Source organism: Oryctolagus cuniculus, chromosome 7 (genome assembly GCF_964237555.1).
Source record: "Oryctolagus cuniculus chromosome 7, mOryCun1.1, whole genome shotgun sequence".
NCBI lineage: Eukaryota > Metazoa > Chordata > Mammalia > Lagomorpha > Leporidae > Oryctolagus > Oryctolagus cuniculus.
Genome location: NC_091438.1, coordinates 105,299,374 through 105,313,236, shown reverse-complemented (window position 1 = coordinate 105,313,236; position 13,863 = coordinate 105,299,374). Strand labels below are relative to the sequence as shown.

Genomic DNA, 13,863 nt, shown 5'->3' with positions numbered 1-13,863 from the left:
AGCACCTGGCTCCTGGCTTCGGATCGGCACAGCACCTTCCATAGCGGCCATTTGGGGAGTGAACCAATGGAAGGAAGACCTTTCTCTCTGTCGCTCTCTCTCTCACTGTCTATGACTCTACCTGTCAAATAAAAAATAAAAAGAAGTTATAAAAAAAAGAAATGACTTGGTTTTTCAAGTGTATTCAATTATATCCTGTGTAATAATTGTAATAGTAATAGTATAGTAATAGGCATAATTTAAGACTCTGCTGCGGGGAGAGATAGAATTGTCCCCTATGAACATAATACCACAGCCCTCAAATAAATAATTAAAATATTTTCCAGCACTTTCTTCCAGCACTTTAGGCAACATGCTGATGATTACAGCTGTTTGTAAAAGTTCTGTGTGTGTGTGTGTGTGGTGTGTGTGTGTGTGTATGTTCTATCATCGTGTGTGGATGCTTTTGTCTGTTAAAATACTTGAAAACCCTATAAAATATTAACAGCATGGAAGTAAGGAAGATACGATTAGGTGTGGTTCTTTTCTCCCCTTTTCATTTTTCCTATTAAAAATATTTCCCTATTATAATTACTGCTTTTATAGTGAGCAGTGTTAAGTATGATTTAAGAAGAAATGACCTATCCACTTGGTGGCAGTATGCCTTGAAGAATATCCTCTGTGTGGCTTCATTTCAGTCCTATGCTAAAAGTGTCATGATAGACTTGATTTTTCTTTCACAATCTTGTTCATAAGTTGATTTACTTCAGATATCTGATGCTTTGTGAAATTACCCTGTGATAATTAAGCATTTCTTTTAAATGAGTTAGTTAATCTAATTTAAATTAATGCACCTGTTTGATTTGAAACTATGATAACAGACTCTAAAAGGAAGATTATGTTTATTCTTTCTTACGGCTATTAAAGCCCTATTTCAGATCTAAAAATTATTTTTATACAGTATAAATTAGTAACTGAACCAAGTTTCATTGCCAAATAACCACCTGCAGTTGATACAGCAGAATTACATTAACCTGCATTAAAAGCCAATAGAACCATTCATCCAGTTTAAATAAAACTACTAACCTAAAAATAATCTGTTAAAACAAAAATAATATAGCAACATATGCTATAAACCCATAATTTTGCCAAATTGAAAACTGTGTTACATTTTAATGTATTATTTCTATTCTTAAATTTCAAAATAACGTAGCATCTGCTTGAGCTCCCTGAGTGAACATTGGCCTACAAAGTACTGATTCAGATGAAAAAACCTGGCCTTGAGGACATAACCGTATTCCCTCGGGGTCTAATGAAACAACATACCCCGGGAGCAAAAGAAATTTGAGAAGCTAAAGAGAGTTTCTGATTCATCACAATTCACAGGAACCCTTTTCCACTCACTGTGGAGAAACCAGAATAAAAGCATAGGAAAGAATTTTTTGGAGTTTCTGATGTTTTCATCTTCTACAATCCTCTACCAATTGTTCTCAGAAAAATACCCTGCACGTGATCCTATGCCTGCACCCAAATTAGCCTTTTACAAAACTTTCCAGTGACCCACAGGAACCTTTTTGTTGTGAAATGTGTGATCCTTTTCTCAGAGAGTCCCAGGCTCCTCGGACCTCGTGGCTCATCACACAAGCCTGTGAGATTTCAATGACAGAGATGCGTCAAAGTCGCAATCTCTCCCTAGCTGCAAAAGTCATTTTTTGAAAAGAACAATCTGGACCCCCAAACTTGAATGACTGAATAAATAGCCTTTGAAGCATTTTCTGGGATCCAGACCTGAGAACCATCTTCAGACACGTCAGCCAAGAGAACTGTGTCCTTGAAGTCACCTCTGGCAGCTTTTAATTATCAGGAGGGAGGAGCTGGGCAAAGCCACTGCAGGATTCTTTTGAATTCAGAATGAAAGTAAGTTAGCTGCCAAGGCTGCTCACCCCACCCTGGTCAGAAGCTTTCATTAGCAAGGGCCCTGACAGCCTTGATGACTAGACAGGGCTGGCCAGGATCTTTGCAGGAAAGCAGCAGAGAGGAGTCATTAACGTTCCACCCCTGTGTTACAACCCCAAAATGTCTGCTAATCAAAATCCGGCTTCTTATGCAGAGCCAAGAGAGGTTGAGCAGCGCCCCAAAGATTGCACAAAAGCAAAAGTGACACATCTTGGAGGCTATTAAGGAAACTCAAACTTGATTACATCATCTGTTGGAAGGAATCGTGTAGAAAGTAGTCGCTGGGCATTTTTCTGGCTCCAGTGAAATAAAGTTCCTAGGGATTTGTTGCCTGGAAGCTTCGGGAAATTAGGGGACACGCCCTCAAGTTTTACAAACCCTAGGTAATTTTTCATTGCCCTTGCTGTGTGTCTTCCTTTGAGATTCACCCAATTAAATAAAAAAGAGAGACTCATGCAAAGCCATTGCTTTTATGCTGTCTTTCAAGCTGATTAAAGTTTCAGGTTGAATTTAATCACCTCTAACTGAGGAGGTGTAAAATGTGAGAAGCTGAGGCTCTTTTCTTTTTGTTTAAGTTTCCCAGGTCATGCGGGAATCAGTCCACCACGATACCCAGACCTCTGGCCTTCTAGTTGCTTCCACCTTTAAAGAACACCACTTTATTTCTGGTAAGAAAACACCATTTGGGCTTTTGGGGTGCTCTTTAGTAACTACTCGTTTTAACTCTCCATGTTAAACAATCATAGATCAGACCCAAGTTTCTGGATTACAAGGTGTGCTATGCACTTTCTACAGGAAAATAATAGACCAACTACAAATATCTGCCTAAAACTCAGTTTAGAGTGGGTTGGGTGGAATATGCCTGCTTTTGCCACGGACTGGATACCTTCTCATTTCAATAGCTGCTGTGTCTCAAGACCCAAAACTTCTTTCTAAAATGTCATTATTTGTCTACCACGGACAAATGATGGAGTTTGATGCATCACCTTTTTCAATCTTTGAAACAAGCCAGGGAGGTGCTGTATATCCATCTTATAATGAGAAAACCGAAGCTCACAGAGCTAAGAAACTTATCCAAAGCCACACAGCCGCTAAGTGGCAGACAAAAAATCAAACCCTGTTCTACATCCTGAAGTCTGTACTCATTCAAACCAGCTCCCATGTTGTGAGTATAACCGAGTGTTCTTCTGTTGAGGAGCAAAGCTTAATGTTTCAGATATGAAAAAATATTAGGTCAAGTATGCAAGGAGCAAATAAGACTCCAAATATAAATTCCAAATGAAAAAAACTTTAGACAGGACCATCTCACCGTTAATCACAAGTGGACCATTTGTCTCCTTACACAGAAATAAGGCAGGAATAGTACAAGAATTTTTCAGGTTACATTGATATTCTTTGCATTTTTTGTTTATTTATTCAATAAATATTCACTCAACAACTCCTATGTGCCAGGTACTGTCCCAGGTACTGCGGGATCAGCAGTGTAAACTATGAACCAACCAAGCCCCTGTCTGCATGGTGCTTCCATGCTAGACAGACAGGGGAGGAAAGCCACGAAGAAGACAGCAAGTACTGTGGTGGTGATGGGTCCCAGAGGAGCATTAAACGAGGTTAGGGCATTTTGAATGTGTAGATGTGAATCAGCTGTAAGCCAAGGGCTGTGCCTAGGTTCTGTATGGATCCCTGAAGCCCAGATGCCTACACAGACCTGCACCTCCATGTTTCTGTGGGAATTGTGGAGGCTAGGAGCTCATGGCAGCTTTATTGGGTCTGTACTATCTCACAGAACAGAAAACCTGGGCCTTGGCAAGTTTCAAATTATGATGGAGGGTCACAGTGTTGATAGGTGGCAGAGCTCAATTTGAACCCAGGCAAGGGGTGCTCATGGTCACTTTGCTCTACTCTTTAGATCCCTTTGCCTGGCACAGTGATAACTTGGGGGTGCTCTGTCCTCCTCCAGGCACTAAAGCCCAAGGGTGTTTGTAAGCCTGGACATCACCCCCCACACCATTTGTTGTTTCAAATACTCAGCAGTAGGTCTTTCGCCCTAGGAAAACACTAATTCCATAGCCCACTGTGATTTTGGAGTAATCTAAAGCCACACAGGCCCTGTCCACCATTTTGCTTTAGAAGAGGGGCTGGAGACCAACATGTGTACGGTAGGCACAGATGAGGACTAACTAGGGTGGAGCCTATACAGTGTCTGCCACATGGTAAGTATCTAATTCATATTTGTAGGAAGGAGGGATGGAGCAGGAGGGATGGAAGGAAGGTCATTACTCAGTCTCCAAATTCTAATGCGTAAGGCATGTCTCAACAACCTTCCGTAGGTATTTGAAGATAGGGTTTTTCATAGCCCATGTAGAAAATGTGATGACCCTGCTGGGTAACACTTGCTGAATAAATTATATTAATTACTTAAATTTTTTAGAAAATAGATTCAACTTCAAAATTCAAGAGAAGCATTGTTTTTATAATAAGTGTGAGTGCAAGATAGATGGCAATTGTTGTTTCTTTTTTATAACACATTGTTCAACATAGAGTGAATGTCCTTTCTTAACAGGAAAAAAAATTCATGAACAATAATTTTTGAAGAATGATGACACATTGCATGTAAATTTTATCGTGCACAAAAAGTTAAAAAGAACACCTCAGTTGTGATTGTGGTCAGCTTTAGATCCTGTTACAGGCAGTTGGGAATTCTCCCCTGTGTCAGACAAACCAAATGAGGTTCATCACTGAAAATATTTATATCAAATATGCACTCACAAACTGACCACATGTGCTGGAGATAACCCACTGACATCAGATATGTGCAGCTTGATGTTCTCAAACAAGCAGTTGTTTCCTGGGGTACAGGTGTGCAGTTCGGAAGAACAGTCACTTTACAGTCCAAGGTAAAGGGTAATTTTGCTTCCTTCTTCCCCCTTTCCTTGAGACCAATGACTTTCACTTTGAGCAGAGTAGGGAGGATGATGAACACTAGTGCATAGTTAACATTATTTTGCTTTCCTTCCATTAGACAGCAGGCAAGACACTGGACTTCTGTTGGGAATGATCCTCTTCGCTGTAATGTTGTCAATTCTTTCTTTGATTGGGATATTTAACAGAACACTCCGAACTGGGTAGGTTTTTGTAGAATTTCTCTTTTCCAACTTAGACTAAATATGTACCATCAAACTGTAATCAATTCAGTTATTTACAAGGAAAATCCATGAACGTTTTCATTCAGAAAGAGGAAAATGAAAGCAGCAATGTAAGATGACTATCAATCCCTGCTAGACTCTGGTCAAAAATCATTTATTTAGTCCTCACTGTGACCCTGCCGGAAAAGCTCTGTGGCCCATTTTACAGATGATAACACAAGGCTCAGGGAGAGGATGAGTCCTCCACCCGCAGTCGCTGAGCACAAAGCCAGAAGTCCAGACACAATTGAAACCAAAACTCACGTTCTCTTCGACAAGACCCAGCCTTTTTCATTGTGCTTCCAGTTTATCTACTGCACGCAGATTCTGTAAAGTGGTTAAGTCATGGTCTGCCTTGAGCTCTACCCAACAAGTCCTCTGAATCAGTGTGCAGAGACATGAGGCAGGTTTGCATTTGTCACTTGGTTACCAATTGGGTTGGTGATCCAACATCCAGTCCCACAACACCTTCCTGGCCTCCTTCCATCAGGTGTAATTTTTCCTATATCAGTATCAATAAAAAATATGGCTTGTTATTGAAAATGAAACTTTGAGGAAAGCAAGGCCTCTGGGTTTCTACATTTTACTGGATGCTTGGAGATTTCTCATCTGTTAACAGACAAGTTGTTTCTTGTGGCAGTCTCCCAGTATACCCAATTAGTCACAGATTTTGACACATACGCACAGTCTTTGCCAGACTCACACTGAGTTTCTCTTTCTTGCCATCACTTGCTTCATGAGATCATCTCTCTTTTAAATTTGTAATCAAAATGCAGTAGGAAGATTTTAAGTGAGCTATTCTGAATAAAGTATACTCATGATTTCTTATCTACGTAGGCTTTTTCATCAGAACTTCTGTAACATTCAGAATTTAAATTACACATTAATAAATGTGTTCCTAATGCCATTGTGAGTTGGGCAAACTAATATGGAATTATATTTACATTAGATTTTAAAAAATATTTGATTATAAAATCCTTTCTATTATCTTAACTTCCAACTAATACACATAAAAATATCAGTATTTGTGCTATTATCCAAAGATGCCCTGGTTAGTGTGAACTTGTAAGTAATGTTAAATTTTCTACTAAGAATAACCTAAAATTTGTCCACTGGTAATAACAAATAAGGAAGCCAGGTAATCTTTGAAAATTTTATTATCTAAATAAGTACGTCTTTTAAAAGATAAAAGAAACAAGAGATAATATAGACATTTACATATGAGCAGACATGGTTAATATAACCATACATTATTTATAAAAGCCTTATACAAGAAACAGAAATAGACTAGACAACAAATATTTTAAACATAATGAAACCAAGAGCAGGTAAATACACATACATGTGCCCTCCATGTATCAGTGTGCTATATAAAAACTTTGCTACAATAGAATAGACTTACTGATTTGGTCTAATTGTAAATATAGTAAGAGAATATGAATTAGTTTTAAAAACTGAATCATAAACCATTATATAAATATGTGTAAAGAAACCATTTTTGCCCTAAAGTTCAAGAGCAAATTGGACTCGTGAAGTTCATTTAGCCATTCAGTTGCTAGTGGAAGTCCTTAGAGAACCTGTAAAACAGATAAACAGGTTTGGTCCGTCGTTCCTGGGTTTATGGCTAACATGTAGAAACATGCCTGAGATCAGTTTAGTCTCTCTTAAGTTCCTGGCACCACCTTCTTGCTCAAATTACTTTGTAGAGTCAACTCAGAAACTGTTGGTTCTGAGGAGCTGCTTGGGGGAAGAGGACACTTCAACTTCTCTCCCTTTTTTGCATCATCCTATTCCAATGATCCTTAATAAGCACACTCTAAATAGAAACCAGCCTCAGGGGCCGGCTTTGTGGCATAGCAGGTAAAGCCACCGCCTGCAACACTGGCAGCCCACATGGGCTCCAGTTCGAGTCCTGGCTGCTCCACTTCAGATCCAGCTCTCTGCAAATATGCCTGGGAAAGCAGCAGAAGATGGCCCAAGTGCTTGAGCCCCTGCACCCATCTGGAAGAACTAGAAGAAGCCCCTGGCTCCAGGCTTCTGCTTGGCCCAGCCCCAACCACTGTGGCCATTTGGGGAGTGAACCAGCAGATGGAAGATCTCTCTTCCTCTGTGTCGTCCTCTGTCTCAGTGTAACTCTTTCAAATAAATAAATAAATCTTAAAAAAAAAAAAAACAGTTTCAGAGTTCCACAAAACCGCAAGGCAAAGTTACCCATCTCCTACTTCCTCCATATAAAAAAAGCTTGGAAGTACCACTATCATTGCAACCCTATCTGGAATAATTACAAAATTCAGAATTAGAATTGCCTGAATTCCAGAATTTCACTAAATAACGTTCTCCTCTTTAATACCATGTAGTTGTGGTCACCTTGGAAAAGTCTATAAAATATCCTTTACATTTTTCAAACTCTCCCACTCTGCTGCTAGTGGTTTGCCAAATGTAGCATGTGTACAGTTTCACTGCCAGAGCGGTTCTCCCAGTTACTTGAATCTAGTGTGAGTGTTTTGAAGTGTTGCTGCTCATTAGAAAGAGGTAGACCTACAGAAACAGGAGGAAAATCTGAAAGGTATTCAATCAGCTTCCCACTGAAGTTTCTTGAGAGGAAACCTTATTTCCTGTATCAGAAAATTCGATTTTTTTTATTCCTGTGCACAACTTTTTACAATGATGCATAATGAATGATTTTTTACCATAATGGGATAAGTAGCTATGATAAGAAGCCTCCTGTGAAGTTTTGTTGCCAAGTGACTGTGCCTAACGCAACCAACAAGAAAGTAAGTATATACATTATATTACATACATACATAAACTCTTTTCCAAAATCTGTGCATTTCAGAATTGTAGTCAAAAGACTACGCAAGGTCCTTCACAAAGTTTATGGAAAATGGAATTAAAAGTTTATTTTTATGCAAAAAAATCTTTGAAGTCTACACAATTTTTATATGTATTTTTCATATACTTTTTTTGAAACAGATTTATTTATTTATGTATTTGAAAGGCAGAGAGAGTGACAGCGAAAGCGAGAGTGAGCAAGAGAGAGAGAGAGAATCTTTCCTTTGTTAGTTCACTGCCCAAACACCCACAACAATCCAGGCTATAGCCAGGATAGGAATCAGCACTCCATATAGAATCCACGTGTCCCAAGCATTGATTTAACCTGCTGGGCCACAATGCCCACCCCTCTCAGGAACTTTTTGAAGACCTCTCATATGCATAAATTTCCTTGTTATTTTGACCAGAAAAATTATCCTTTGATTCCACTTTCCATTAACTTTTTGAAGTTCGCTGGCAGATCAGAACTACAGGACAAAATTTTCGCTGGACCTCCCATCTGCTCCCCACCTCATCATCTCCTTACTGGGATGATTTCCTTACTCACACTTCAGAAAACTTGGTTTTTATTGTGGTTTGCAGTTTAGTTGACATCCTAATCTCCTATATGATTACCTGCACCAAATACTAAAGTGATTCTTAATCTTCTTAATATGTCACTTTTGTTTTTTAGAATTAAAAGAAGAATCTTATTGCTAATACCAAAGTGGCTTTATGAGGACATTCCTAATATGGAAAACAGTAATGCTGTGAAAATTCTGCAGGTAACTAAACACCATCTAACAAAACCTCAGTGGCATTTGAGACAATCTAATAACTAATCTAGAATTCCCCATTCTATGTGTAGACATAGTAACATAATCATAAACAACTATACTAACCAAATTGTACATATTTCAAATCCTGCTTAACAGAGATGAGAGACTAGAGATAGGAGAAGAAATGAGCAAGAGAGAGAGAGAGAAAGAGAGAGAGAGAGAAGGAAGGAAGGAAGGAAGGAAGAATAGTCAGTGCAATAGAAAAGTTAGGGGAAGATTCTGGGACAGAATTGGCAGGTGTCTTCAGAGACAAAGGAAGGAGGGCAGGAAGAGGAGCTCGCTGGGTTGAGCCTCAGAGACTCAGAGGGACTTCTGTCTTACATGCGATGGAACAGTAGGTGGAGCCCAAGCAGGGCCTCGCTTCATTCTTCAGACTCCCTGCAGTGTGAGAACATTAATGGAAGAAGACTGTGGATGATGGAGTCACCAGGGGTGAGCTAGGTTTCCATTTCAGCAAAGGAGAGAAGAGCATGCATCGGGAAGACCCTGAGGATATAAGGTCTTTGCTAGTTTGGCAGGGGAGGGGTGGGGGGGGTGGGGGAAGCATCCGTTATGTGTGTTTCTGCTATTTTCTGGCACTCTTCTTGGTAAACAAGGAGCTCACAACCCGGCCAGAGGGGTCAGACACAGCATCCAGGTATTGCCGTGTAGTGTTAGCAGTGCAGCGACAAAAATGAACCCAGACATACAATGGGAGTAGAGAAGAAACACAATGAAAGATGAGAAGGACTTGCTTAGTGGAAAGAGAGAACATTCAAAGTGGAGGGGACAGCATGAGCAAGCGTAAAGAGGTGAAAACAGCACGTGGGGTAGGAAGACAAGGTATTTGGTGAAACAAATAAAAGTGGTTCTGCTGAAAGCTTCATTGAGCCCACTAACCAACACTCTCTCCAGCATATATCATCTGAACAAAGGTTATCCGAGTTAAAAATAAGTTTTTGAGTTTGAACCATTGGTCAACAGAATGGAACAAAGTCTAAGACCCACTACCCAAGACCCTCTGTAATCTGATCCCAGTCGCTTTCTGGCATTATTCCAGCCATCCTCCTGTCACACCTTGTGATAAAGCAGCACCCAACATGCTGTTCCTGTCAAAATCTGGTGACCTATCCCCCCCCCCCCCATGGAGCTGGGCCCAAAGAAAAGTTGAATGGCGCCACACGCCACTGTACTCAAACTCCTCTTCTTTGCCTAACTCCCTTCTTCGTTTGGGCTCCTGGAATTAGAGGTGAACCCTGGGGCTTCTCCTGATGAGGTGGTTTTCTGCCCAAGAGATTAAGGAATGGTGGTGTAGTCTGCTTGGACAGCCCTAACAGAACACCATAGACTGACTGGCTTAAATAAGACATTTCTATCTCCCAGTTTCAGAGGCTGAGAAGTCAAAGATCAAGGGGCTGGCCACCTGCGTTCCTGGCAAGGGCTCTCCTGCAGGCGGCTGCTTTCTCACATTGCAGGGAGAGAAAGAGAGATCGTCTCTCCCACGTCTCTTCTTCACCTACTCCATTCACTCATGAAGGTGCCAGTCCTGCAACCTAATTACTTCCCCTGGACCACACCTCCAAATAACATACCGTTGGCTTCCACAGACCAGTTTGGAGGGGAGACATAGCATTCAGGTGGTGATAACTTTATAATTATGTTGCATGAGAGTTATTTGCCCTGGGAGGGCAGCCACGAGCTGGAAGGCCTCCAGTCCATTTCTTGACAGAAAAGTCATCAGCCCATTCTGATCATCACAGACAGATTTGAACTGTGAGTAGCTTTAGTGCCTTTAAAACCTCAGCACAAGGCACTTATCACAACCTCATTCTCAATATGCAAGGAACATAGTCTTCTACCCCCCTTTTCCTTGATTCAAGCAGCAACCTATTTTCTTGGCATAGGCTCCATAAAATTAAGAATATCCCAACATAGTCAAAAACCCAACTTTTGAAAGACCCTCAAATAATGTGCAAGATTCTTCTTTCTCTTTAAAATTTTTTAACCAAGAGATGTGATTAATACATGGATTATTTTTATTATTCCTTTCCTTTGGTCTCCTTATGAGACAATGTAATAAGGATTTGGAAGTAAGCAGAATAACGAAAAGACAAAAGAAGGAAATCACAGGGGAAGACAAACAACTTCAGAAAAGGTGGGGAGGAAGGAAGGTCGAGGGAAAGCAAAATTTCAGCCCTTATTCAATTGCTCAGCTGGTCTTTTAAAAGTTGTTTTTTGGGAGGTAACATTAAACAATGTTGTTTTTTCCTAGGATAAAAGTGAATTTATGAATCATAACCCCAGTGAACAAGTCCTATATGTGGATCCCATGATTACTGAGATAGGAGAAATCCTTCTCCCAGAAGAACACAAGCCTACAGACTCTAAGAAGGAAAAGAATACAGGCTCCCTGGAGACAAGAGACTGCCCGCAGAAGTCCCTGCCTGACAGTTCTACACTCGTGTATATTCCTGACCTCAACACTGGATATAAGCCCCAGATTTCACACTTTCTCAACAGCCACGACAAGAGAGACTCCTCAACTCTTGAAGCACCAGTGGATGCCCTAGACCTGGGAAAGGACCCAAGGTTAAAAAAATACCCAGATTTTGCTTTTTCTATATCCAGCATGAATTCACTGAGCAACACACTACTTCTTGAAGAATTAAGCCTCATTTTAAACCAAGGGGAATGTATCATACAAAACTCAGTAGAGGAAGGAGCCAGCACGCTTTTGGAAAATGATGCACCCAATGAGCCTATTCCAGAACAGACCTTTCTGCCTGACGAATTTGTCTCCTGTTTGGGGATCATGAATGAGGAATTGCCATCTACTGATTCTTACTTTCCACAAAATATTTTGGAAAGCAACTTCAACAGGATTTCACTCTTGGAAAAGTAGAGCTGGGTGGTCAGAAGCAATATGGGAGCATAACCTTGCAGCTGGAAATTGAATCTCCTCCTCAATAGAAATTCGATTTGGCCTCATTTTGAAAAATCAGAGAATTCAGATCCAAAGATGGAATATACTTTGAAGTCAGGAGAAAAGCAGCATTACCATATTTGTGTTTAAAGTATCAGCTGTTTCCTCTTTATGGCCCCTCCATGAAAGAGGTGGAGCAGTTCTCTGCATTGTATGAAGTAGATACACGGGGCCAGTGCTGTGGCATAGCCGGTAAAGCCGCCTGCTCTGTTTGCTGGCATTCCATATGGGCGCCAGTTCGAGACCCGGCTGTTCCACTTCTGATCCAGCTCTCTGCTATGGCCTTGGAAAGCAGTAGAAGACAGCCCAAGTCCTTGGGCCCCTGCACCCACGTGGGAGATCAGGAATAAGCTCCTGGTTCCTGGCGTCAGATCGACGCAGCTCTGGCCGTTGCATCCAATTGGGGAGTGAACCAGCGGATGAAAGATCTCTCTCTCTCCTTCTGCGTCTCCTTCTCTCTGTGTAACTCTGACTTGCAAATAAATAAAATAAAAATCTTAAAAAAACATGAGCGATACAAAATATGTGGCAGGAAATTAAACACTGAAAACTTCTTTAAATGTTATTATATACTTGCAAACGGAGAATCAAGGTTACTTTTCATTTTGTCACTTAAAGTTCTCATGATCAGATAAAAATATAGCCCCAAACAACAAAATAAGTAGAAGACAGAGGAGCAGTTAATTAGGATGTTTTCTGGGTTATTTTTTCCCCTACTTTCCATTCAGGGAAAAGATCAGGGGTTTGATTTCTCCTGAGTGTGATTCTGGTATAGAAGAGTTGTAGAACAGTGAAGTGTGGAAATAATAAATTGGCTGTCTTCATTCAAGTTAAGAGTGATGGTATTGTCCTCCCATAGTGAGACTGCTGTCTTACTTACACTGTAATAACATTTGTGAGAAGTAGTAGATGCAGGGTCATCGGCACGTCATTATTTTTTGTTATTAACTATGTAGTAGATGTATATCAGATATTGTTAGCACAGATCCTTGTCCAAATCTGGGATGGCACATCTTTGCCCTACCTCCCTTTGCTCCACATACTATGTCTCCTGCAGACATCACTAACTGATCACCAGATATCTTTCTGCTGTGCTCAACCGGGACCTCTTTGATGGCCACAGTCAATAAGGACAAGGATGGGAGATGAAACTGCCAACCAGCTCAATACTGAAAAGGGGTGACCTTAAAATACAAAGTGCATGTTTTAACTCGAGAAATGATCCATAGCAGAGTTATCTGTCTGATGAATTTGTGGTCCTGTAAAATTTCTTAATGACCAGTATAGTTTGAAAAGAATTCACCAAATGATTTACGGGTTTAATTTAATTATGTCATAGACTAAGTAATTAAGAAAAAAATTTGGTGAATTTTTTCCTTTCAACCTATACTGGTCATTACATTTAGCAATTTTACAGGACACAAATGAACAGATATTGTTTGACATTTCTATTAAAACATGCACATTGTATTTTAAGGTACAATTTTCAGTGTCAGTGACTATTCCCGTAATGGTTTAACTACACAGCCTAGTTTTCCATGATTTTTGTTCCTGTCCCTTGTGTTCATTTTGATGAGTGCCCCTTTTCACATCTCCCATTTAGGTGATTAAGTCATATGTTCACTTAGTCTACAAAGTCTGTTTAATGTCTAATGCACTAGTATTTCATGAGAATTCATCTTTTTATGTGGAAAATCTCCTTTTATTTTTTATAATTTACTAAAGTCATTTTTCTTCAACATGGAACATTAATATTCAATGTAAAGAAAAAAAAATCCCCTGCTGTGATATTGTGTTCCGTTCACCCTAAAATACGTACCTATTTGTTTGCTTTACATATTCTGAAAAGAGCATGTTTTAATCACTAATGAAATACCAATGTAAAATATCCTGACTTGTAAATTTTCAGATCCCTTTGCTTTATTCCCCTCCAAAGGGAGAACTGTAAGGAAGCAAAGAGGCAAATAGTACTTCAGATAGAGGTAACAAGAGACAAGGCAAATCTTGATATTTACCAACCTGATAAAGATATCTGGTAACAGGTGAAGAATATATTAATAAGGCGTTTCACTGACCCACTTCTCATCAAAATAGCTTTTATGGAGCTTAAAGGATTACAGCATTATTTGAT

The 13,863-nt window shown here is 40.0% G+C and overlaps 1 protein-coding gene across 1 annotated transcript in view; it reads left to right on the top strand.

Moving 5' to 3' along the window:
- Positions 1 to 13,034, top strand: part of IL23R (interleukin 23 receptor) — an 80,539-nt gene extending 67,505 nt beyond the window's left edge. The window contains exons 8-11 of the mRNA XM_070078295.1: positions 2,511 to 2,603; positions 4,958 to 5,060; positions 8,626 to 8,716; positions 11,022 to 13,034. Coding sequence (XP_069934396.1) covers positions 2,511 to 2,603; positions 4,958 to 5,060; positions 8,626 to 8,716; positions 11,022 to 11,651 — 917 coding nt within the window. The 3' untranslated portion in view covers positions 11,652 to 13,034. The remainder of the gene's footprint in view (positions 1 to 2,510; positions 2,604 to 4,957; positions 5,061 to 8,625; positions 8,717 to 11,021) is intronic.
- The last annotated feature ends 829 nt before the right edge of the window (positions 13,035 to 13,863 follow it).